General features: G+C 38.0%; 2 protein-coding genes across 2 annotated transcripts; both read right to left on the bottom strand.

The window, feature by feature from the left end:
* Positions 1–2,365: 2,365 nt before the first annotated feature.
* LOC309400618 (vomeronasal type-2 receptor 26-like) lies at positions 2,366–3,292 on the bottom strand (the record flags this gene model as incomplete). The annotated part of the gene is made up of 1 exon (XM_081969178.1): positions 2,366–3,292. The coding sequence occupies one exon, from the start codon at positions 3,290–3,292 to the stop codon at positions 2,366–2,368; it is 927 nt and encodes a 308-aa protein (XP_081825304.1).
* A 14,148-nt stretch (positions 3,293–17,440) lies between these two features.
* LOC309400617 (vomeronasal type-2 receptor 26-like) lies at positions 17,441–26,856 on the bottom strand (the record flags this gene model as incomplete). The annotated part of the gene is made up of 5 exons (XM_081969177.1): positions 17,441–18,339; positions 18,475–18,601; positions 21,654–22,517; positions 24,070–24,361; positions 26,636–26,856. 5 exons carry the CDS (start codon positions 26,854–26,856, stop codon positions 17,441–17,443), a joined length of 2,403 nt encoding a protein of 800 aa, XP_081825303.1.
* Between the last annotated feature and the right edge of the window lie 595 nt (positions 26,857–27,451).

The following is a 27,451-nucleotide window of genomic DNA, read 5'->3' as shown; positions in this document are numbered from 1 at the left end:
GGTTTAATGCAAGGTTTATATCTGAGAAAACGCCTGATGAGGAAATGTAAAATTTTCCATTTGAAGATTCACAAGAGTGCAAACTTGCATCTTGACTATCACAAGAATTTGAACAGATACTCTACCAGAAGAGAACAGAGGGTAGAAACTTGAAGCAATTAATCTGCCAGAGACATTATTACACCTTGTACTAAACACCCTGTGGTTGAAGATTTACTTCACAGCCAAACAGATGCCTAGATTGTTGTTGAATTGAAATGCCCCTCCATGTAGCATTTTTGGCCTAGCTAAGAAAATATGATGTTTCCACTATATTTATATTTATTTCGATTTATCAGTCGCCCCCTCTCCGCAAAGGGACTCGGGGCGATGTACAATTAAATCAAAATACAAGTGTGGCATGGAGGAGGTAACACCAATATTTAACAGTCAAGTTAAAATAAATAACAATAAATTAAAACAATTAAAACAGTTAAAACCCCCAAAAATTTACATATAAAATATTAAAATATTAAAATTGCCAGGGAGGTTAGAAAGTTCTAGTTAAGCCAGGCCGGCTAGTTGGAACAGGTGGGTCTTGAGTTTCATGCGGAAGAAGCGGAGATCGGTCGTTGTCCTGATATCTGGGGGGAGGTCATTCCAGAGGGCTGGGCCCATCACAGAGAAGGCCCTATTCCTGGGCGCCTAGGAGATAATTATTTTGTTTTGATGAGATAATAAGTAGCTGATGGTTCATCTATTTTTTTTAAAATGAGCAATTGCCAATGAAAGTAATAGAAATGATGACTTCCGGTGAAGATGGCCACTTGAGGAGCTGCAGTGACACTGTGGTTAGAGTGAAGTACTGCAGGCTACTTCTGCTGACTGTCAAATGACTGTGATTTTGCATTTCAAATCTCACCAGGTTGACTGGTGACTCAACCTTCCATCCTTCCAAAGTGGCAGAAAGAGGGAAGAAGGGAAATAAGGAACATGTTAGTCGATTAAAGGGAATTGTATTAATATTATTAATGGTGGGTAGTTAATTAAGATGTAAGGGAATTATATGAACCTTATGAAATGTGAATAATTAATTAAGTTAAACGTTCTTTAGGTAAAAATTGAGTTTGATGATGTATGCTGCTTACAGCAAAACAGGCCAACAGCTGAAATGCGAAATGATAATTTCATTTAACTTTGAAGATAATTTAAAGTGAAGAGATGAAGATGAAATGTTAATGAGTGGGATGCGGAATTTGAGAAACATATTTAGCGATGGAGTTGATGGTGTTGTAAGAGATGAGAAATTCAGGGCGATTAGTGATATTGTTTATGTGCTAAGAAGAAAATAAATTTAAGATAAAAAAATATGGAAAGAGAATAATATGGCTGAAATTGGAAACAGATATACGGTGTAAAATGGATTATGCCTATGAGAGGATGTAAAAGAAAAGATCTGGACAACACTTTGTTCATAAAATATGCAAAAATTTGTAATAAAAAACAAAAACTTTGAAAAAATAAAAAGGAGTTCCTTCCCTTTCTTCATCATCTTTAAGGACTTTTAATATTTATTAAACTAGGAGAGGGTCTCTTTGGCTTCAGCCTGTTATTACTTTATGAAGATCTGGACCATTAGTTGCATAGTTGGAATGCTACAAAGTTGCACAAATTGCACACACACTGCAGGAGAGTGTCAAACTGCTGTGTGGTCAGACACTGCTTCTGCTTGTAGGTTAGATGTGATGCTAGTTGTTTCCATTGCTCCCCGGGAAAAATAATTGGACTGGAAATAAACATCAGGCAGAAAACAGATCCACACATAATCAAGTTCAACTAATCTGATTTATTGCCTTTTTAAAGATGGAGATAAATGTACAAGATTCAAAAACTCAACACATTTTATGCTTGAAAGAACACTTACAAATCAAAAAACTGATATCCTATGATACTGTGTTAACTGTATGTTCAGAAAATGGTAATCAGCTTTTTACTGTTTTTATGTAACACTTTAGGAATGGATAATATAGAAATGATGATCATGTCTCTGCAAACACTGGGCATCATTTGAGCCAATATCCAAAAGATCCTAACAGGGAACAAGACAGCTAGATCACCAAAACCATATTCAATGGATGTGTTGAAAAGAAGGATTTGGTTAAGGAAGCTTAGAAAATGGTGCTAACACAACAACATGAGCACTTCTTTTGGAACCGACAATCGTTATAAATCTTAATAATCATAAATATCATACACAAATACTTCTTGGACAAAAATAAAAAAATAACTGTTCTTATAACTTTATATACAATATTTTTCGTACAGATCACATTCTTTTTATTTCTTTTTAAGCAATTTTTCTGAGCCAGTAAGATGACATGATAAACTAATTTCTCTTTTTGAGTTGCTCCCTGTGGTTGAGGTCAGGCCGCAAAACAATGATGTAGCATTTTGGGAGGAATATGCATCCCAGTAAGGCAGTGCTGGAGGCCAAGATGGAGAAGACCTCCACAGCTACCATGGCTTTTCCCTTTGTGCTCAGATAGGCTGGAAAGAAGGAGATCCACACACTGCAGAAGGCCAACATGCTGAAGGTGATGAACTTGGCTTCGTTAAAGCTGTTGGGTAATTTACGGGCAAGGAAAGCCACAATAAAGCTGGCAATGGCCAAGACACCCATGTAGCCCAAGACACAATAGAAGAAGGATGTTGAACCCTCATTGCATTGTAAAATCATTTCTTGGAGCTCTGAGTGCATGTCCAACTCAGGGAATGGGGGAGATGTCCACAACCAAAGAAGACAAAAACATACTTGTAAGAGAGAGCAAGAAAAGACAATAAAAAAGGCCAATCTTTTTCCCACCCATCTCCTCATCTGAGATCCCGGGTTAGTGGCCATGAAAGCAACAATTACAGTGATGGTTTTGGCCAGCACACTAGAAATGGCCACTGAGAAAGTGATACCAAACATTGATTGTCGGAGAAGGCAGGTCACTTTGCCAGGTTGGCTGAGGAAGAGCAAAGAGGAGAGAAAACAGAGCAGAAGAGAGACAAGGAGAGTATAGGTTAAAGACCGGTTATTGGCTTTGACAATGGGAGTATCCCTGTGCTTAATAAATGTTACAAGTACCCATGAGGTCAAGGAGAAGAAACCAAGATCTGCTGAGGTTAAACCAATTCCTAAGGTTTCTGCAAAGGTTAGAAACACCACCAGTTTAGGGATACATCCTTTCTTTTCTTTATTTGGATAATGATCTTCTGAGCATTCAAAACAATCATCCATATCTGGAAGGAAAATCAAGGAATTTGTCATCTAGGCCTTCTAAATTATTGAAAATCACATTCTTTTTATGCCTCCAAGTAGTTTATTAAAATGTTATTAAGTCTAATGAAATGTCATAGAATTCCCACCCTACCATTTTGATTTGAAATCTTCCCTTCAGGGCACGGAACACAGTCATAGCAACAAAACTGATTTCCCTCAATCCCTTTCTTCCAGGATCCAGGAAAACAAGGGTCATTGCATCGAGAGAAAGGAAGAACCTGATGATAAACCTGGAAATGATTTGAAAAGGAGAGTTTTAAAAACTTCTGAATTTCTGAATTTTCTCCTTAGTGGAGTAACATGATTATTGACTTCCAAAAAGGATGCAGAATTTAACAACTCCATCATCAACTTGAAAAGATGTAGAAATTATAATGAGGTACAAAACCTCCTGTCTGAAGTGCAGGGAAAATAGATAATTATACATGGTAATGATGTCATGCAAACATGGCCACTCTTGTGATTTCAAGTGGAAATGCCCACCAAATATGCAATCCTGGCGTTTACGTTGTAATATCATATTTGTCAATTTGAGGAATCTTTCATCATCCACAACATTTGAAAGAATATGCCATTGTTTATTTAAAAAAAATAGAAATTAGATTTCTAAAGAGATTTCAATATGGGATCGTAATGGGTTAAGGTGGAATCACTAATTCGATACCTGGTTAAAAGTTGGGTGCCAGACAATTAGATCTTCATCAATGAAAAATTCCTTTCCTTTTGGAGCCTGTATATACACCTTTCCAACTGTAACTCTCTGAAAGGATCTGTTTGGGAAAGTGATCAAGTTGGTGATGTCAAATCCACCTGTTGTTTCCCCTTTCTCATTCAGGAACACTCTCTCCCCAGCTGAATTGTTAAAAGAAATGCCTTGAAGATGTGAATGGAGCTACTTGAAAGGGAATAAAAGATAGAGGGAATGAAAAGCAATATAATAGAGAAGAGAAAATCATATCCAAGTTTCATTCACTCTTTCTTCCCATTCCTACAATGTTATTAAGCTTAGAGATTTGATAATCAATATTGTATGATAATGTACATTTCTACACGATGTATTTAACTTGATATCAATATAAGGGAAAGTCAGAATTAACTGAAGCAGAATGAAAATTAGGATTTTGGAAGGTTGCAATTCTTTAAATTATGATTTAGATTCACTACTTGTTTAAGTAGTGAATCTAAAACATAATTTAAAGAATTGCAATCTACTTCCACATAGATAATATATAATCTTTCATCATTGATAGAAAGAAACCCTTTTTCTGCCTCTATTTAAGACAGAACAGTTTCAGAGTCAGAATGGACTTGGAGGTCTTCTCATCCAACACAGTGCTCAAGGATGAGACCTTACGCTATTTCAGATAAATTGTAAAGATTTCCAATGTTGGAGCATCCAAAACTTCTGAAGGCAAGCTGCTCCACTAATTAATGGTTAATTGTTCTCACCAACAGGAAATCCCTCCTTATTTTTAGCTTGATTTCTCATGCTTGATTCCACATGCAGAAAATATTTTCCACAATGGGGTCAAAAAATAATTCTATGTCAAACTGCTTATTGAAATTTCCTGACAGTTAGAACAATTAATCAGTGGAACAGCTTGCCTCCAGAAGTTGTGAATGCCCCAACACTGGAAGTCTTTAAGAAGATGTTGGATAGCCATCTGTCTGAAATGGTATAGGGTTTCCTGCCTAGGCAGGGGGTTGGACTAGAAGGCCTCCAAGGTCCCTTCCAACTCTACTATTGTATTGTATTGAAATAAACAAAGTGTCCACAGCAAAAGGAATACCTGCCAAGCCTGGAGATGTGGAAAGTCAAGATTTTTACATATCCTAGTTTTTTTTCTATTGAAATGCAATGTGTATAGAGCTTGCAAAGCATGAGCCACAGCATGAACAGAATTGTAGATGCTGTAGCTTTGGCCAGTCATCTCCATTCCAAAGGCAGGTCCAGGGAGATCCTCAAGCTTCATCTCCGCAGTGCAGTTCCTACTATGCATTTCTTGTAATTCTGGTTTTGGAAATGAACAATCAAACGATTGTTCCAATACTTCCTGCAGAAACCCATCTCTGTGGTGTGAAAGAGGATTGATGGTCTGAAGAAATTCCTTGAAACCTGCAACTGCTGTTGAATGAACGGTGAAGGAAATAGCCCCATGGAACATCTGGAGATCCCACCTGATTTGAAATCCTGATAATACAAAATCAATCTGGGCAGTCATGATCCACACCCTTCTAAATAATGCAATTTCCTTGCTTTCAGGATCTACCATAAATGTGACAACTCTCAGCCACGTAATTGTCAATGATTCTCCATAGACAAGAAATGCATTGGCTTTGCTATTTATCCAATTTATGGTAATACTAGAGACTCTTGAATATACTTCTGGAAAGTCTTCAAAGTGGACCAGTTGTGTAAGTCTTTCTATGAATGATGAGCAGATCCCATTCTCTGAAAGCAAGGGCTGCATTTTTTGTAAGAAATTTTCTCCATTGTTGTTATCAACAGCAAATATCCCAATCCATGTCCATCTGAAATGGTGAAGCAGTTGGACAATCCCAACGTACTGATGGTCCTCTTTGGGGACCATGAAATATACTGAAGAGAGCTTATGGGTCTGAAATTGCTCTTGGGGTAGTGAGCCATAGGTCAGCTGCAAGAAAGTAGAGTAGTATTGTCTTCAGTTGTAAGATCAAATGCAATTGTCCTGATCTAGTTTTCATATAAAATTTATGCAAGGAAGGAATTGTTTTCCTTAAATTCTTCTAAGTATAAATATGGAGAGAAATGTATTGGAATTATTTCAAACACATAGAATTGATCAATTCTTTTGATATAAATAAAGAATACTATTCTTAACTCTTTCCTCAGGGGTGGACTGTATATGAATCCTCAATTCTTGTATTTGGCATTATAGTTTCAATATTATATCAACTAACAGACCTTAAGCCAAGAAGAACATCTTAATTAGAACATAACCCTAATCTTTGATGCTCCTTAATTAATCCAAAACTACATCAAGAACAGAATATAGAATTGTTCTCCTTAGCGATTAAGCAACTTACTTGTGGAATTTTGAAGGATCCAGTAACTTCAGCAATCTGAGAAGATGTGACAAAATCCAGTCCACCAATGATAGCCCTGAGATTTTTCTGGCTATCACACTTGTAGTTAGGGACAAATTCCTGAGATTTGAAAAGCAGGTCCAGAGTGGTGCGATAGGTCATCCTTGAATTAAAGTAACTGTCATAGATGTGGAAACCAAGAGTGACATTAGGTAAGATCTTTGAGTCCTTGTTGATCTCCTTCACAGCAAAGGCCAAGGCGAGGACATGTTGATGAAATTTAGTGAATATGCTGCAAAAATTTAAATACCTCTAGTTGAAAGTGAAAATTGACAATTCTCATAAGGTGACAACATTTCTGTATAAATAGCAAACATTTCTTTCTCTGACAGTAATAGAAAGAAAATAGTTTTTCTAATATTTCTACAGCGGGAACCTTGGTGTTCTCTGAGCCTGGCTGTTTTCTTGCAGACATTTCATTACCCAAAGTAGGTAACATCAACACAACCTAGCACTGATGATATTATCTAGTTTGGCTAATGAGACGTCTTCAAGAAAACAATCAATGTGAGAGGAGCCTCTCATTTCCACCCTGTACTAAAATATTCTCTTCTATTGCTAATTTCCACAGAGCTCAAATTTATTTTACACAGCATTTCCCTGACTTCGAAGAAATATGTATTGCAACAAATACAAGTGGTCACTTCTTTCAAAATACAATATGTTCCATTATGTTTTTTAAAAAAAACTGTTTATGAAGGTATCACTTATTTACCAACTGTATGTTTTGTGAGGAGAGATGTCAAATCTTTCTAAAAATTATCTTTATCCCAGTAAATCTTTATATATAGATTTCTTGATTTGAGGTTTTATACATTTCACGTGAAATACTTTAAGATAATGTTAAGAAGGTTATTTCTCCTTTCTTTAACAGATCCAATTGGAAGGAAGGAAAGTCATATATTATATTTTAAACCTTACATTTATGCACAGATAATGTTTTAGTCATATAAAGGATTTTTGAAAATCTGGGTAAGATTAGATATAGAAAAAAATCTTACACTGGTATTTCATAAGGTTTCTTAGATGGATTTTCACTAAATTTAGCTTCATAAAGGTGGTAAGCGAAGTGAGATGCCATCCCACCAATGATGAGGTCCCCAGGCTGGTACCACTCATGTGGAACAAGGAAAGCATCACTTGCAGGGCATTTCAGAGTGACTACTTTGTGTACCAAAAACATCACAAGGAACATCTTCATGATTTTGTTATTGTGTAAATGTTTTTCCTTCCATCCTCCTGATCAGAAAGTACCTATAGTCCAATACTTCATCTAAAGATTGATCCAAGGTTATATATGAGAATGCAACTAATGAGAAAATCTATTCTTTTCTACTTGAATATCCCTGTGAGTGCAAATTTGTATCTTGTACAGTATTTGAACAGATACTCTGGCAGAAGAGAACAGAGGGTAGACATCTGAAGCAATGAGCCCAAAAGAGCTGTTGTTACCCTTGTGCCAAACTTCCTGTACTTCAAATGTTTCATTTATCCAAGCTGATACCTTGACTGTTATTGAATATCATTTCCTTCTGTGCAGTCTTTGGTGTTTTGGCCTAGCTGAGAAAATATGGTGATTCCCGTGGGGGTTAATTATTTTGTTTTGATGAGATAATAATTGGCCACTAGTTCAACTTTTTTTTTTTATATGAGCAAATGAGAATAAAAATCATATAAGGGAGATTTGCAATAAAGTATATGCCTGGTTGTTGAAATTGTTGAAAGTGTTTTTTGAATCTAAAAATCTACGTCCTATTTGAGGACGTACCTTGTGGCACTAAGAGCGGCCAAACGTCAACATTGTGCCGCTCTTATTGCGTCCGCAGATAACCGCCCTGCCGCCCTGTTTCGGGTGACCCGCTCCCTCCTGTTTGAGAGACCGCGGGAAGTCCCTTTACAGGGCAGAGCAGAGGAGTTTGGGAAATATCTGCAGGACAAAGTCGCTCAAATCCGGATGGGATGGGCCCCTTTCAGTAGTCCAGTTGAGACGCCCGTGGCGAGTCTTGAGGGACCGCTTTGGGAGGAGTTTGACTCGGTTGCCATCGAGGATTTAGACAGGTTACGTGGACGTCTGCGACCTACCACATGTTTATTGGACCCGTGTCCCTCCTGGCTTGTACTGGCATCCTGGGAGGTTACGCGCGACTGGCTCCTGGGCCTAGTGAACGCTTCGTTGGGTGAGGGGTTTCTGCCGGCCGCCTTGAAAGAGGCGGTTGTGAGGCCCCTGCTCAAGAAGCCTTCCCTGGACCCAACGGATCTAGTCAATTATCATCCAGTCTCCAACCTTCCTTTTTTAGCGAAGGTTGTAGAGAGTGTGGTGGCACAACAGTTCCCACGTCACCTGGAGGAGAATGATTATCTAGACCCGTGCCAGTCCGGCTTCCGACCCGGGCACAGCACGGAGACGGCCTTGGTCGCATTGGTGGATGATCTCTGGAGGGCCAGAGATAGGGGTTGTTCCTCTATCCTGGTCCTATTAGATCTCTCAGCGGGCGTTCGATACCATCGACCATGGTATCCTGTTGCACCGGCTTGAGGGGCTGGGAGTCAGGGGCACCGTTTTACGGTGGTTTGGCTCCTACCTCTCTGGCCGGACGCAACGTGTGTTGGCAGGGGAGCAGAGATCGACCCGGAGCCCCCTCACATGTGGGGTGCCACAGGGGTCGGTGCTCTCGCCTCTCCTGTTCAACACATACATGAAACCGCTGGGCGAGATCATCCACGGTTTTGGGGTGGGATATCATCTGTATGCTGATGATACTCAGCTATACATTTCCACCCCGAACCACCCCAATGAGGCCGTTGAAATGATGTCCCGGTGTTTGGAGGCCGTACGGGTCTGGATGGATGGCAACCGACTAAAACTCAACCCTTCCAAGACGGAGTGGCTGTGGCTTCCGGCCTCCCGGTTCAACCAGTTGCTTCCATCTCTGGCCATTGGGGGTGTACAACTGGCCCCCATGGAACAGGTGCGCAATTTGGGCGCCCTCCTGGATGCCCGGCTGTCCATGGATGACCATGTAACAGCCGTGGCAAGGGGGGCGTTCCATCAGGTTCGCCTGATGCGCCAATTGCGCCCCTTATTGGACCGGGATGCCCTACACACAGTCACCCATGCGCTAGTGACGTCTCGCCTGGACTACTGCAATGCTCTCTACATGGGGCTTCCCTTGAGATGCACTTGGAGACTGCAGTTGGTCCAGAACGCGGCCGCGCGGGTGATTATGGGGAGGACTAGATACTCCCCTGTAACACCTCTCCTGCGCGAGCTGCACTGGCTTCCTGTAGTCTACCGAGTGCGTTTCAAGGTTTTGATTATGATCTTTAAAGCGCTTCATGGCACAGGACCTAGTTACATGCAGGATCGCATCCTGCCCCATATATCCCTACGACCAATCCGCTCACACAGAGAGGGACTTCTCCGGGTGCCGTCCGCTAAACAGTGTCGGGGGGTGACACCCAGGAGCAGAGCCTTCTCTGTGATGGGCCCAGCCCTGTGGAATGACCTCCCCCGTGACATCAGGATCATTTCCGATCTCCGCTCCTTCCGTGTACAGCTGAAGACCCACCTCTTTCAATTATCTGGCCTGGCTCAACCGTAAATTTTTTCTTCTTCCTCCTGACAGTCCTTTTAAATTTTTTAAATTTTAAATTTTAAATTGTGTTATTATAACTGGGGTATTTTAATGGTGATTTTTTAACTGTCTAAATGTGATGTAGTTTGTTACCTCCTCCGTGCATGTATGTCCTTGTATATATGTATGTTTATGTGTCTGTACATATGTTTTGTGTTTTATATGTTCTATTGTACGCCGCCCCGAGTCCTGTTCTGGAAAGGGAGCGGCTAATAAATTCAAATTTTATTATTATTATTATTATTATTATTATTATTATTATTATTATTATTATTATTATTATTATTATTATTATTATTATTTTCTATCGATTTTTCACAAAATAGAATAGGAATATATCCAACAGGTATCAGTCATGAGGAGTAACAATGTAGAAACTTTTTTTAAAAAATACCGTGAACTCACTGAAAACTTTTTTTGCACTAAAGTTTCTACTATTTTACTGCTAACATTTTAACATATTATTTGTTCTCTCAGAACTAGAAACATTGGAGAGACAGAATGCCTTATGTTAGATATGAAACCTACATTTGCACTGTAACATCTTTTACTCATCTAAACAATTTTTGGGGAACTGGCTAAAAATATAAAATGAAGAAAAACACCTTCATTTGTAAATAAACCTCTACCTCATAATGCTGTACACAGGAATGTTCCTTTAAGTTCAATTCATAAAAGAAATAGACTATGCCACCAATTATGAGATCAGCAGCTTTATGTGGGGCTCTCCATATATATATATATATATATATATATATATATATATATATATATATATATGTTATATTTGTGCTGATAAAATAAAATAAATATATATATATGTATGTATGTATGTATGTATGTATGTATGTATGTATGTATGTATGTATGTATGTATGTATGTGTATATATATATATATATATATATATATATATATATATATATATATATATATATATATACACACACATATATACATATACATATACATATACATATACATATACATATACATATATATCAGTACAATTACAACATATATATATATATATATATATATATATATATATATATATATATATATATATATATATATATATATATATATATATATATATATATATATAATTTGTCAACATGTACAAGGCAACAACTATTAGTATAGACAGGGACATTTTTGCATGAGATTAGTACAAATAGATTGGTATAAATTAGTGTAACACGGCCATGAACACATATAATGAGTACATATCAATGGGGACAGTAGAACATCGATCGTAGGCACTTATGCATGGCCCCTTAGGGACCTCTTAGGAAATGTGTGAGATCCACGGTGGACAGATTAAAGTTAAAGATATGGGAGTTTGAGCAACTAACAACGGAGTCAGGTAGAGCATTCCAGGCACTGACCACTCTATTGCTGATGTTGTATTTTCTGCAATCGGGTTTGGAGCGGTTTACTTTGAGTTGGTATGTATTGTTTGCCCTTGTACTAGGGCAGTTGAAATTGAAGTAGTCATATACAGGTAGAACTTTATATCAGATAATTTTGTGTTCTATGTTTAGGTCAGAACGGAGAAGTTCGAGGTTGTCCAAGCCTAAAATTTCGAGAATGGTGGCATAAGGTATGTTCTTGCGAGCAGATGAGTTAAGTACTCTTCTTGTGAAATACCTCTGGACATTATCTATTGTATTTAGGTCTGCTATACAGTGTGGATTCCGGGCATGTGAGCAGTATTCAAGAATTGCTCTAGGAAAGGTTTTCTATGCCCTAGTTAGCAGTATAAGGTTACCATAGGAAAAACTTCGTAAAATAAGGTTGACAACCTTTTTGGCAATGGGGTTCCAGGGTGCTCTGGGGCTTAGATCTTTAGAGATGAGTACTCCTTGACAGGTCCTTGACAGAGTGTGGGTCATCTATTAGGTCGTATCCGCCCAGCTTGCATTTGGTGTTCTGGTTTTTGTTGACACTGTGTAGGACAGAGCATTTTTTAGCAGAGATAAGGAGTTGCCAACTATTCAACCATTCAGATATGGGACTTCCTTTGAAAAATATCCGGAGGCTCCAATTGTTTCAAAATTCAATTGCCTATATGGAAATGAGGAGGTGATAAGCCGCCTGGGAAAGCCAATGGAAATCATCATCAAAACCATAAAAAAGCAAAAGTTGGAATATTCTGGACATGTGATGCGACATCTGGAAAAATATGGCATACTTCACTTAATCTTCCAGGGAAAGACTGAAGGCGAACGAGGACCAGACAGAAGAAGGACATCATGGCTTTGAAATCTAATGGACTGGTTTGGACAAAACTCAGCAGCACTTTTTCGTGTGGCTGTTGATAAAAATAGGATTGCTAATATGATCCCAATGTCCAATCATGAAAGAGGAGGAGGAGGAGGAGGAGGAGGAATTTTTAAAATATTAATTGATATTACTTAGCAGGATGTAATAAATATAGGGCCCAAAGTAATGCTGTTTATGTTTAAATGAACTATTGGAAAATGATAAAGGACTATAGAAAGAGACCAATATTGTTGGAGTTGTAGGATTTTAACAGATATTTATTTGTATTACTATTGTTTTTGTGGTTTAGAAAAGATTTGACCCAGTCAATGTACTGTCCAGAAAATATGTAGGTTAGAAGGAGAAGGAGGAGGAGGAGGAGGAGGAGGAGGAGGAGGAGGAGGAGGAGGAGGAGGAGGAGGAGGAGGAGGAGGAGGAGGAGGAGGAGGAAGAAGAGAAGAAGAAGAAGAAGAAGAAGAAGAAGAAGAAGAAGAAGAAGAAGAAGAAGAAGAAGAAGAAGAAGAAGAAGAAGAAGAAGAAGAAGAAGAAGAAGGTGGTTTTGTGTAGACCCAGGTGTTCAAATGTGTCACCTTCCTTGTGAGAGCTGCATTGGCTGCCAATTTCCTTCTGGGTAAAGGTTTTTACCTTTAAATCTTAATATAGTTGGGACCATGTTATTTCAAGGACCATCTCATCCTGGTCACATCTTCCTGAACCATCAAAGTGGGGAGTCAGGGAGGGTCTTCTCTCCTAAGAAAGCCCATGTGGCAGGACTCAGAAGATGGGCCTATGGTGGCTCCCTCTCTTTGGAACATCTTCCCCATGGAAGTTGGATTGGCACCCACTTTGATAGTCTTTTGCAAGGCCCAACAGGCCTTTGAAACACAGAGTGGGATGGAGCCCGTCAGGTGGCTTATCTAATGGATTGTCATCCCCGGTGTGTGTGTGTGTGTGTGTGTGTGTGTGTGTGTAGGAATGTTTATTATTTCTATTGCTTGTATTTTGGATTTTTTTCAGCAGCCCAGAAACCCTGACAGTGAATGTGCGCCAAATAAATTATCACAAATGAACAAACAAACAAACAAACAAACAAAGAAACAGAATATAATACAATAACAGAGTTGGAAGGGATATTGGAGGTCTTCTAGTCCAACCCCCTGCCTAGGCAACAAATCCTACAATCAAGTTGTTTTTCTTGCCTAAAGGTAGAACCGTATTTTTTTCACCATTGAATTTCATTTTGTTAGAGAGGGCCCCATGTTCAAGTCTGTCAAGATCCTTCTGTATCTTGAGCCTATCTTCTGGAATGTTGGCTATTCGTGCCAGTTTGGAGATTCTACACCAGTGATAGCAAACCTTTTTGTAAAGGTGTGCCCAAATTGTGCATGCATGCATTATTGCACGTTCGTGTCTGCCCACACCCCTAATACAATGCACCTCATCCATCTGTATATGCGTGCACGACACCACCACCACCCTGGGCATGGGGGAGTTTTCGCCATCCCAAGGTTCCGGAGGCTTTCCTGAAATCTGGGGAATGGAAAACGGGCTACCCTAGCCCCCCAGAAGCCCAAAATTCAGTTGGCCAATGCAGATGTGCACGGCAGAGCTGATGTCTTGCATGCTGGCAAATATGGCTCCATGTGCTACCTGTGGCTTGTGTACCATTGGTTTTTCATCATGGTCCTATACCATTTCTAACAAATGGTTTTCCAGTCTCTTTTTCAAAGCTTCCAGTGATGAAGTAATCCCCCAACTTCTGGAGGCAAGCTATTCCATTGATTGATTGCTCTCACCGCTAGGAAATTTCTCCTTAGTTCTAAGTTGCTTCCCTCCTTGCGTAGTTCCCATCCATTGTTTCTGGTCTCGGGTTTTGGTGTTTTTAAAAATAGTTTGAACCCATTGTCTTTGTAGGAGTCCCTCAAATATTGGAACACTGTTATTATGTCACACCACTTCTTCTTTTCCCTAGACTAGTCATACCCACTTCCTCTAACTACTGTTCATATGTTTTAACCTTCAGCCCCTAATGACTGTTGTTGCTTCTTCTCTGCACTCTTTCTAGAATATCCACATATTTTTTTATAGTGTGGTGACCAAAACAGGATACAGTTTTCTGAGTGTGGTTTTATTAAGGTTTTTAAAGTGATACTACATCTTCTTGTGATCTTGATTCTATCGCTCTATTAATGTTGCGGGTCAGAGACTAAGACAATGAGTTTGTCAAAAAGAAAGGTCGGCAGTTTGGCAGTTTGAATCCCAAGTGCCACATAACAGAGTGAGCTCCTATTATTTGTCCCAGCTTCTGCCAACCTAGCACTTCATAAGCATATAAAAATTCAAGTAGAAAAATAGGAACCATCTGTCTTTCTTAGGAAGGATAGCTGCGGTTAAGATGAATATACTACCGAGGTTCTTATTTTTGTTTCAGATGACACCAATAATTAAAAGAGAGGCTACTTTGTTAGAGTGGCAAGGGGACATAAATAAGTTTATATGGGATGGGAAAAAACCCAGAGTTAAGTTGAAGATTATACAAGATGTGCGGGAGAGAGGAGGATTGAAAATGCCTAATCTGATGTTGTATTATGATGCAGCTGTCCTGGGAGCAATTAGTAACTGGATAAATATGACGGAGGAGAAGATTCTTAATCTAGAAGGATATGATCTGCTTTATGGTTGGCATGCGTATTTAATGTATGGTAAAAAGCAGGATTTTGTTTTTAGAACGCATATATACAGGTCTGCGTTGTTAAGAGTCTGGAAGAAGCATCAGCCAAATATGCAATGTAAGATTCCTGACTGGGTAATACCAAGGCATATGATAGAAAATATTAGTATAACACAGAGGCACGATGAAACTACATATGCTCAACTGTTGGATTGGGTAGATAATCATTGGGAGCTAAAGTTGATAGATGAACTAAAAGATAAAAAGATTGTACAGACTTGGTTTCAATATCAACAGTTACAATTTAGGTTTAAGGAAGATATGAGGATAGGTATTGAGAATACGTATGATGAGTTGACTGAGCAAATTAGGGACCAAGGACAATTTCATATTAAAAGAATATATAATATTTTGATAAAGAGAGACTCTGCTTCTGAGTTAGTTAAGGATTGTATGGTAAAGTGGGCACAGAATATAGAGGAGCCTATAATGTTAGATACATGGGAGAAGATCTGGATTAGAAATGGGAAGTTTACGCAAGCCCAGAATTTAAGGGAAAATTTTTACAAGATGTTTTATAGATGGCATCTAGATCCAGCTAAGCTGTCTAAAATGTATCCAAATTACAATCCTAAGTGCTGCAGGTGTGATTGTTCAAACGCTTCATACTTTCATATTTGGTGGTCCTGTAAGAAAGTTAAGGCTTTATGGATTAAAATATGGTGGATAATGCAGAAGAAGATTCTTAAAAGAAAAATTAAATTTGCTCCCCAATTTTTTCTATTGGGCATAGTACCTGACTGCACTGTTGCTGAAACTAAATTAATATTGTATATGATTACAGCAGCTAGACTGCTGATAGCACAATATTGGAAGAAAGCAGAATTATGCTCTATAGAAGAATGGATAGTTAAGGTAGCAAATCTTGCCGAAATGGATAAAATTTCTGTATACCTAAAAGATCACTCTTACGATAAGTATACTATAGATTGGTATCCCTGGATTGATTTTGTAAAATTAAGGTACGGTTCAAAGGAAGTGTCTATGGGATTTGGTTGAGAAATGTTTCATAAATATGTAGTAATGGTTTTGGAAAGGAGGTTATGATGGTTTTTCTCCTTTTTTGTCTTTTTTGTATTATCTTGTTCTTATTCTGATATATGCATATTATTATTGGGATATTTGTTTTTCAGATTTGCTGGTAACTATGCTTCTGACTCTATCTGGGAAGTCAGGGGTTGGGTTAGGGAGGGTTAGGGTGGGGAAATGGGGGGGTGGGTGGGGGGAGGGGGAGGGGAGGGAGAAAATGTTACTCCTAATAAGATAACCTGTATATGTCTGTTACATAAATAAATAAATGTTTATATAATATATATATATATATATATATATATATATATATATATATATATATATATATATATATATATATATATATATATATATATATATATATATATATATATATATATATATATATATATATATATATATATATATATATATATATATATATATATATATATATATATATATATATATATATATATATATATATATATATATATAATAAAAAAAGAAAAATAGGAACCATTTTGCTGGGAAGATAACAGCATTCCGTGCCCCTTTGGCATTTAGTCATGCCGGCCACATGACCACGGAAATGTCTTCAGACAGTGCTGGCTATTTGGCTTTGAAACAAAGATGAACACTGCCCCATAGAGTTGGGAACAACTAGCACATATGTGCGAGGGAAAACATTACCTTTACCTAGGATTGTATTGTGGGGGTTTTTTGCCTGGGAAAATTTCATTTCAATAAATTTCCCATATTATTAATACATGATAGCAATTTACAATGGAAATAGATTTAGGTGTAGAGTGTGAATTGCTATGACCCAGTATGGAAGCCATTTTCTTTCAATACAGTTAAATATTCAGGATTCACAAACTCAATATATATTACATATACAAAAAACCCTCAGAAATTGTACGCAATATACTATAATACTGTGTTAAATATTTATTCATAAAATGGCCATCAGCATTTTACTATATTTGTATAGTGCTTTACGAATTGAAAGTGTAAAACCCAGGAAAATGTCATTTCAAATGTTGGAAATCATTTGAGTCAATATCTAAAATATCCTAATAGCAACTAAGAAAACTAGATGTGTCAAGTTCAAAAGAAGTTTGAAAAGGAGAATGGATTAGGTTAAAGAAACTTAGACAATGAGGGAATTGCAGCAACATGAGTAGTTACTTTGGAATGGGCTTAAATATGAATAAATCTTAAATAGCTTACATAAATCCTTTCTTTACAGGAAAACAAAACAAAACAATATTCCTATATGTTTTATATATACCTGTAGATAGCAAATGGTTTTTCTATTCTGTTTTTCAGCAATTGTACATAGAAAGAAATATCACATGATGTGCTAATTCCTCTTTGTGAGTTGCTCCCTGTGGTTGAGGTCAGGCCGCAAAACTATGATGTAGCATTTTGGGAGGAATATGCATCCCAGTAAAGCAGCGCTGGAGGCCAAGATGGAGAAGACCTCCACAGCTACCATGGCTTTTCCTTTTGTGCTCAGATAGGCTGGAAAGAAGGAGATCCACACACTGCAGAAGGCCAACATGCTGAAGGTGATGAACTTGGCTTCGTTAAAGCTGTCGGGTAATTTACGGGCAAGGAAAGCCACAATAAAGCTGGCAATGGCCAAGATACCCATGTAGCCAAGGACACAGTAGAAGAAGAAAGCTGACCCTTCATTGCACTGCAAAATCATTTCTTGGAGCTCTGAGTTCATGTCCAACTCAGGGAATGGGGGAGATGTTGACAGCCAAAGAATACACATCAATATTTGGAAGAGAGAGAAGGAAAGTACAATAGAAAAACCCAATCTTTTCCCCACCCACTTCCTCATCTGAGATCCCGGTTTAGTGGCCATGAAAGCCACAACCACAGTAATGGTTTTGGCCAGTACACTAGAAATGACCACCGAAAATGTGATTCCAAAAGTTGGTTGTCGGAGAAGGCAGGTCACTTTGCCAGGTTGACTAAGGAAGAGCAAAAAGGAGAGAAAACAGAGCAGAAGCAAGACAAGGAGTGTGTAGGTGAGGGAACGATTGTTGGCTTTGACAATGGGAGTATCTCTATACTTAATAAAAGTTGCAAGTACCCAAGAGGTCAAGAAGAAGAAACCAAGAGCTGCTGAGGTTAAAACAATTCCTAAGGTTTCTTCAAAAGTTAGAAAGACCAGCAGTTTCAGGATACATTCATTCTTTTCTTTATTTGGATAATGATCTTCTGAACATTCAAAGCAATCTTCCATATCTGGAAGGAAAATCAAGGAATTTTATCATCTACGCATTCCATAATATTGAAAATCGCTTGATTAATTTTTTGCATCCAAGTAGTTTATTAATGATTACTTAAATCTAATGAAAAATGGTAGAATTCCTACCCTACCATTTTGATTTGAAATCTTCCCTTCTGGGCACGGAACACAATCATAGCAGCAGAATTGATTTCCCTCAATCCCTTTCTTCCAATAACCAGGGAAACAAGGGTCATTGCATCGAGAAAGTGGAATAACCTGGCGATAATCATAAAAGGTTTTGAAAAGTGTGATATTTAAAATAGTTTGCAATATTTTGTTCCTTTATGCAAGGAAATTAGTTTTTACTTCCCAAAAGAATACTGAATTTGTCAACTTCATCAGCAAATTAGAATGATGTACAAATAGTTTGGTATCTGGGTATCATTAGTTTTGATACCAAACAGGGATAATAATATTGATAATTTTAGCAATCTTAGTTACATTAATCATACTCACATCATTAAAATAGCATTGTATATAATACCCTCAGCATTCAACTTCTAATTCTTCTGTCTACATACTGATTTAAAAATAATATACAGAAATATGCATAATAATATTTCCCTCCTTTCTAGCTTGTACCACTATTCTGCATCTTAATAACACAAATCCTATATTAATAGGTATTCTATTTCTATCCATCATCTCTTGCCCGTTTTAGTATTTCAATTCTTGTTGATTTTTGGACAGTTTTCCAATCTCCCTTGGGATTTTGTATTATTTACATTAGTTATACTTACAACATTATAGTAACATTATAAATATTACAATTAAAGTGTTTAACATTGTATAATTTGCTCTACCATGTATATAACCCTTCATCATTTAATTATTCAATATTTTAATACACATTACTAGTAACCATAATCATATTATTTAGATGTACATAACACAATCATTTTTCAACTTGTGATCTCTTCATCTACATTCTGATTTTAAAATATTATATAAGAATATAGGGAACAATATTTTCTAATTTCTACCTCTATTCTAAACACAAATCTTATATTAGGAAGTGTTCCATTTCTACCATTCATCTCTTGCTCGTTTTAGTACTTCAATCCTTATTGATTTTTGGGCCTGCTTTACATACTCCTTCTTTGAGATTTTGTATCTCCATGCATCATTCATATTTAATCTAAATGTTTCCTCAATCTCTACCTCTACCTCTTGCTGCCAGACTTTCAGTACATCTTTCAGTATCTCTATTCTCACCTCAGGAATGTCTTCTGTGATAATCATGGGTGAAATTCAGCAGGTTCTAACAAGTTCTGGAGAATTGGTAGCGGAAATTTTGAGTAGTTCGGAGAACCGAGAAATACCACCTCTGACTGGCCCCGCCCCACCTATTATCTGCCTCCTGAGTCCCAGCTGATTGGGAGGGAATGGGGATTTTGCAGTATCTTTCTACAAGCCACGCCCACAGAACTGCTAGTAAACTGGTAGTAAAAAAAATGAATTTCACCACTGGTGATAATCAACAACATTTGCAAACAATGTGCCACTGTTTATTTTCAAAAACCAGAAATCAGATTTCTAAAGACATTATGTTCAATACCAGAACACAATGGATTAAAACATGATTGATACAATAATTTAAAACCTGGTTAAAAGCTGGGTTCCACAAAATCACGTCTTCATCAATGAAAAATTTCTTCCCTTTTGGAGCCTCTAGATCCAGCTTTCCCACTCTGACTCTCTGAAAGGATCTGTTTGGGAAAGTGATCAAGTTGGTGATGTCGAATACACCTGTTGCTTCCCCTTTCTCATTCAGGAAAACTCTCTCCCCAGCTGAATTGTTAAAAGAAATGCCTTGAAGAAACGGATGGAGCTACTTGAAAGAGAATGAAAGAGATCGACAATTGAACGCAATATAACAGAGAAGAGAACAAGACATTGAAGTTTCATTCAATCATTTTTCCCATTCCAATAACCATTATTAAATATTTACACTTAGAAATTTGATAAGCAATATCGCATGGAAATGTACATTTTCACTCTGTTATTTATTTGATATTAGCTTAAGAAAATGTAACAATGAAATGAAGCAGAATGAACATTGGTTTTTGGAACTGCGTAACTTCCTTATGTTGTCTTTTAGGTCCACTACTTGACAAACTAATTCAAGATAGAACATACTTAATCTTTCCCCATTGGTACAGAAGTATTTGAGAGTCTGAGTTCTGACTAATTTCTTTTAGCCAGATTTTAGAATCTGAGACTCAAGCATTCTTTGATAGATAGATGAGAGGTAGAGATTTTAACATAGGATTGTTTCATACTATGGATGCCACATAGCAAAAGGACCACCACTTCATTCTTTTAAATCTTTGATATAGGCAGAAAGCTCAACTCATTACTCATGAAACTTTCATGGGCCACCCAGCAAGTTCTTGGAGAATTGATTATTTTTGGAAGAGACAATGAAAAGTAATTCAATTTTTTTTAACTATCTCTGACTCTGTAGGCTATGGTAATTTATTAAATAACTGCTACCAACACATCCAGCAGGTTCTGCATGATCAGAATGGCAGACTACTTGAATGACAGAATAACAAGAGAAACTACTTTTTCTGTATCTCAATAGTTAAAGATAAAGGTTCTCCTCACACATATGTGCTAGTTGTTCCTGACTCTAGGGGGTAGTGCTCTTCTCCATTTCAAAGCCAAAGAACCAGTGCTGTCCGAAGACGTCTCCATGGTCATGTGGCCCACATGACTAAACACCAAAGATGAATGGAACGCTGCTACCTTCCCACCAAAGGTGGTCCCTATTTTTCTACCTGCATTTTTACGTGCTTTCGAACTGCTAGGTTGGCAGAAGCTGGGAGAGGTAATGGGAGCTCACTCCGTTACGTGATGCTAGGGATTTGAACCTCTGAACTGCCAACCTTTCTGATCGACAAGCTCAGTGTCTTAGCAACTGAGCCACCACATCCCCTTGTATCTCAATACAACAGAATTATACAGGGACGTTGAAGGTCTTCTAGCACACAACAGCCTGGTCAAGGAAAAGACTCTACGACAATTCAGACCAGTGAATGTCCAATGTCTTCATAGAAATCTCCAATTATGGATCATCTATAATTTCTGAAGGCAAGTTTCCCCACTAATTAATTGTTCTCACTGCCAGGATTTCTATGCTTATTCTGATGCTTCAGTTAATTCTACATATAGAATATTAAGAGTTTCCGCAATGCGTTCAAAAGATAATTTTGCATCAAACTGCTCATTGAAATAAAAGAAGAGTCCAGTGCAAAAGGAATACCTGCCAAGGCTGCAGCTGTGGAAGATCAGGTGTTTTGCCCATTATGGTTTTCCTCCTATTGAACCTCAACATGTGTACAGCCTGCAAAGCATGAGCCACAGCATAAACAGCATTGTAGACGCTGTAGCTTTGGCCGGTCATTTCCATTTCAAAGAGAGGTGAGGGCAGATCCTCCAGCTTCATCTCCCCGGTGCACTTCCTACTGTGTGTTTCTTGTAACTCTGGCTTTGGAAAAGAACAATCAAATGCTTGTTCCCAAACGTCCTGCCGAAACACATCTCTGCAGACTGAAAGAGGATTGATGGTCTGAAGAAATCCCTTGAACCCCGCGACTGCTGTTGAATGAACGGTGAAGGAAACCGCCCCATTGAACATGCTGAGATCCAATTTGATTTGAGTGCCTGATAGTACAAAATCAAACTGGGCAGTCATGATCCACACCTTTCGAAATAATGCAGGTTCCTTGCTTTCGGGATCGATCAGAAATCTTACAAATGTTAGCTCTGTAATGGTCCTGGATTCTCCGTAGAAAAGAAAGGCGTTGGCTTTGCTATTCAACAAACGAAAAGAAGTAATTGACAGTCTCTGATCAACTGTTTCCAATTCTTCCAGGTGGACCCCTTGTGAAAGCCTCTGTATAAATGATGAGCAGATTCCGTTCTGTGAAAGCAAGGGCTGCATTTTCTGCAAGAAATTTTCTCCGTGGATGTTATCAACAGAAAATATCCCGATCCAAGTCCACCTGAAATGCTGAAGCAGTTGGACGATCCCAATGTTCTGATGGTCCTCTTCAGGGACCATGAAATAAAGTGAAGAAAGCTTACTGGTTTGAAATTCCTCTTGGGCTAACGAGCCGTAGGTTAGCTAAAAGAAAATCCAGTACTATTGTATTGAGTCTTTAGATCAAATTTAATTTTGCTATCATGGTTTCATATAAAATATATCCAAAGAATATTTTCCCTAGCATTCTTTTAAAAATGTAGTAACAAATTTCTTGGATTGGAAAACCTCCAAGGTCTCCTGGGCTAAGGAGCTGTAGGTCAGCTAAAAAGAAAAGCCAGGAGTATTCTGTTGTGTCTATTGATCAATAGCAAAAGCACTTAGCCTTATATACCATTTCATACTGCTTTTACCCTCTCTAAGTGATTTAGAGAGTCAGCGTATTGCCCCCAACACTCTGGGTTCTCATTTTACCCACCTTGGAAGGATGGAAGGTTGAGTCAACCTTGAGCCTGGTGAGATTTGAACTGCTGAACTGCAGCTAGCAGTCAGCTGAAGTAGCCTGCAGTACTGCACTCCATCTCGGCTCTTATCAAACCCATTTTTTCTAGTCTAGTTTTCATATAAAATATATCCAAAGGACATTTTCCCTTAGCAACCCTAATAGAAATATTTTTGTATTAATATTTCAAACACGTGAACTAGATCAATTGTTTTAATAGAAGCTGTTCAAATCTTCCCTCAGCTATCAAATATCTTCAGACACTTAATTTAGGTAACTGGCATTGTAGTTTTAGAAAAGACAGCTAAATCTCAGATTAACAGAGTTGGAAGGGACCTTATAGGTCATCCAGTCCAACCCCCCCACTGAAGCAGGAGACCCTACACCATTTCTGACAAATGGCAGTCCAATCTCCTTTTGAAAATCCCAAGTGATGAAGTTCCCACAACTTCCAAGGGCAACTTCTGTTCCATTGGTTGATTGTTCTCACTGTCATAAAGTCCCTCCTTATTTCTAGCTTGAACCTTTCCTTGGTCAGTTTCCATCCATTATTCCTTGTTTGGCCTTCAGGTGTTTTGGAAAATAGCTTGAACTGTGGCAGCCCCTCAAATATTGGAACACTGCTATCATGTCTCCCCTGGTCCTTCTCTTCTCTAGATTACCTTTTACCTTTACCTTTTATTTCGATTTTTATACCCCCCCCTCTCCCCAAAGGGACTCGGGGTGGTGTACAGTCAAGTGAAATAGATAAAATAGACTACAAACATGGAAACATAAAAACATAGATTAGCCATGCCCTGTTCCCACAACTGTTCTTCATATGTTTTAGCCTCCAGTTCTCTAATCATCCTGGTTGCTCTCCCCTGTACTTTTTTTTTAGAGTCTCAACATCTTTTTCACAGTGTAATGACCAAAACTGGATGCTGTACTCTAGGGGTGATCTTACTAGGGTTTTATATAGTGGTATTAGTATCTCATTTGATCTTGATTATATACCTCTGTTAATGCAATTTAGGATTGCATTGGCTTTTTTGGCTACCGCTGCACACTGCTGGCTCATATTTAGCTGGTTGTCTAAATTAGACTTTAAGCCACGCAGAACATATTAACATAAACCTAATTTTTGATGCATAATAATAATTCCATAGCAACAATATGATTAACATTTTTCTTTTCAACCTCTTCAGAACTTACTTGTGGAATCTTGAAGAATCTTATAATTTCAGCTATATAAAATGATGTATCGAAACCTAGTCCTCCAATGATGGCCATGAGATTCTTCTGGCTATCACATTTGTAGTTAGGAACAAATTCCTGGGATTTGAAAAGCAGGTCCAGAGTAGTGCGGTAGGTCAACCTTGGGTTGTTGTAACTATCATAGATATGGAACCCGAGAGTGATGTTAGGTAAGATCTGAGAGTCCTCATTGATCTCCTTCACAGCAAAGGCCAAGGCGAGGACATGCTGATAGAATTTTGTTATGACACTGAAAATGATTTAAATACCCCAGTTGAAAAAAAGAAAGTCGACAATTCTCTTAAGGTGGCATCGTTTCTATATGAATCACAAATATTCCTTTCTCTGATTAATGTTGGAATGTAATTAGGAAAGTAAAAAGGTTTCCTAAAATGCTGAATACTTTGTGCAAAATTGAAATTTGCTTTTTTCTGTAGTATTTGCATGATTAGGAACAAACATCTGCCACAAGAAGTATAAACAGTGCTTTGATATCGTGATATACGATAGGTTGACATAATAGAGTATTTGTGTATTTGAGGATTAGGGTTAGGCTCCCACAAAGAAGAACAGGTGAAGTTATTCTCCCAAGGACCAGAAAACCATACATGAAAACATGAAACTAATCAAGGAGAGAAGCAACTTGGAGTTAAGGAGAAACTTCTTAACAGTGAGGAAAATTAACCAGTGGAACAACTTGCCTTCAGAAGTTATAGCTGCTTCATCAACTTGCCTTCAGAAGTTATAGCTGCTTCATCATCATTTAAGAGAAGATGGACAGCCACCTGTCTGAAATGGTATAGGGTCACCTAATTGAGCAGGGAGTTGCACTAGGCCCCTTCCATCTCTATTCTGATTGACTGATTTCTATGTCAATCACAATCATGCCTTTCTCTGATGAAAACAGGAAAGTAAAAGGTTTTCCAAAATGCTGACTGCTTTATACAAAGGGCAAATTTTGCTTTTTCTATAATATTTGCATGATTGGCAACAATTATCTTCTACAAGAAATATTAATGGTGCTATTTTCATTGAACCGCATTTATTTTCTAACATTTTTTCCCCACAAAGTAGAATATAGACATGTATCAGTCATCAGTAACAGCATTGCATAAAAGGCATTAAGAGTTGTTAACCTAATATCACAAAGCTTCTCCTCTGGTAATATTGTCTTGATAACTACGGCATACAAAACCTTTGCTAGATCAGTTCTCGAATATAGCTCATCTGTCTGGAATCCTCACTGTATATCAGACATTAATACAATGGAGCAAGTCCAGAGGTATTTCATGAGAAGAGTCCTCCACTCCTCCACTCACAACAGAATACCTTATGCCACCAGGCTTGAAACTTTGGGCTTGGACTATACCTAGAACTCTGATGCCTACAGTTGGACGTAAGCATAGTACATAAAATTAACCACTACAATGTCCTACTGGTCAATGACTCCTTCAGCTCCAACTGCAATAATACAAGAGCACACAACAGATACAAATTTAAGGTAAACTGCTCCAAACTCGATTGCAGAAAATACGACTTCGGCAACAGAGTGGTCAATGCCTGGAGTGCTCTACCTGACTCCATTATTACATCCCCAAACCCCCATAATTTTAACCAAACACTATCTACTGTTGACTTCTCCCCATTCCTAAGAGGTCTGTAAGGGGCGTGCATAAGCGCACCATCTTGCTTACCGTCTGTCCTACTGATTCCATTTATTTGTACCCATTTCATTCATACTCATGTTTATTCTTATACCTATTCACTTGTAAACAATTTGTCAGGGTTCCAAATAGCATCCAAAATTAAATCAGAGTCCAAGGCAAAGGATTCCTCAAAGTTCCAACGTATTAAGAGAGCCTTATTGGCACATCTGGGAAAACCCGAATCTGAAAGCTTCCCAGTTTTCCCCACCCAGTTGAAAGTTCAAGATCTTGTACCCACACTCACAAGTCCATCACATGGTCCAATCTTCCACTGCCATGCTGGCAGTTCCACTCATCCAGTTCCGGTCAGGTGCAAAGACAAAGGATGACCTTTGCTTTCTAGAAAGAATTTTGTTATGGTTACATATCATTTAGCTCCATACAATTCCCTTCCCCCATTTTCCCACAATAGAAAATATATAGAAGAATAATAGAAAGTGTGGCAGGCCAAAGATCCGAAAGAAAATACGACTGCAGGCCTGACATGATTGACAAATGAAAGAAATAAAAATTAATACAATAAATCGGTCAATTATTGTATACACAGTATGCTTTATTAAGAGTGACAATGCAGATTTTTTTTAAAAAAGGAATCCTTCAGCTTTTTAAAAGATGTTTTGAACTAAGGTTCCATACATTGTGTGACAAATACTATACCATAAAGGAAAGTTTTAAAAAAATGTATTCTCCCATAACAAATAACATTTGAAAGACAGATAGACTTCGATTAGATATTAATGCTATGCTGAAAACCTTTTATTCACATAAGCAGCTTTGGGGGAACTGATGAAGATTAGAGAAATAAAAATCATCCTTACTTTGGTATGTCATAAGAGGTTACACAAGGATATTCCTCAAAGTTAATTTCATAAAGGTTGTAAATGATGTGTGACGCCATCCCACCAATGACGAGGTCACCAGGTTGGTACCACTCGTGTGGAACAAGTAAAGCATCACTTGCAGGGCAGATCAGAGTTGCTATTTTCTGCACCAGGAACATCAGGGGAAGCAAACTCATGCAAATGTCTCTGTCTTTCATCCTACAAGATATAAATTGTACAGGAAAGGTTGCTTTATTCCAATAGGTAACTTAGCGATGAATTCTAGCTTTCTATCGGAGAGGGAACCTAATCAGAAAAATCCCCCATCGTCTACTTAAAGATCCATGAGAGTGCAAATTTGTATCATCAGAGTTTGAACAGATATTCTGGCCAAGGGGAACAGAGGGAGGCAACTGGCAGCAATGGCTCTGACGCAGCCATGATCATTGCTGTGCCCTGGGGTTTAAGTGTTGCTTTATAAGCATAATATTGATTATGGTTGAATTGAAGTGGTCTTCTGTGCAGTCTTTGATGTTGGTGCCTTGTTAAGAAAACATGGTGATTCCTGGAGGAGACCATTATTTTGTTTTTGATGAGATAATTGGTGGCTTGTGTTTAAATGCTTGTTTAAATGCTTGTTATGTTATGATTCTTGACGAATGTATTTTGTGTTTTTATATACACTGAGAGCTAATGCACCAAAGACAAATTCCTTGTGTGTCCAATCACACTTGGCCAATAAAGAATTCTACTCTACTCTACTCCACTCCACTCCACTCCACTCCACTCCACTCCACTTCATTCTATTCTATT

The sequence above is a fragment of the Natrix helvetica genome, assembly GCF_964273705.1.
Source record: "Natrix helvetica genome assembly, chromosome: W".
In the NCBI taxonomy this organism is placed as follows: domain Eukaryota; kingdom Metazoa; phylum Chordata; class Lepidosauria; order Squamata; family Natricidae; genus Natrix; species Natrix helvetica.
The sequence above is the reverse complement of the archived record's forward strand: the minus strand, read 5'-3'. Positions and strand labels throughout refer to the sequence as shown.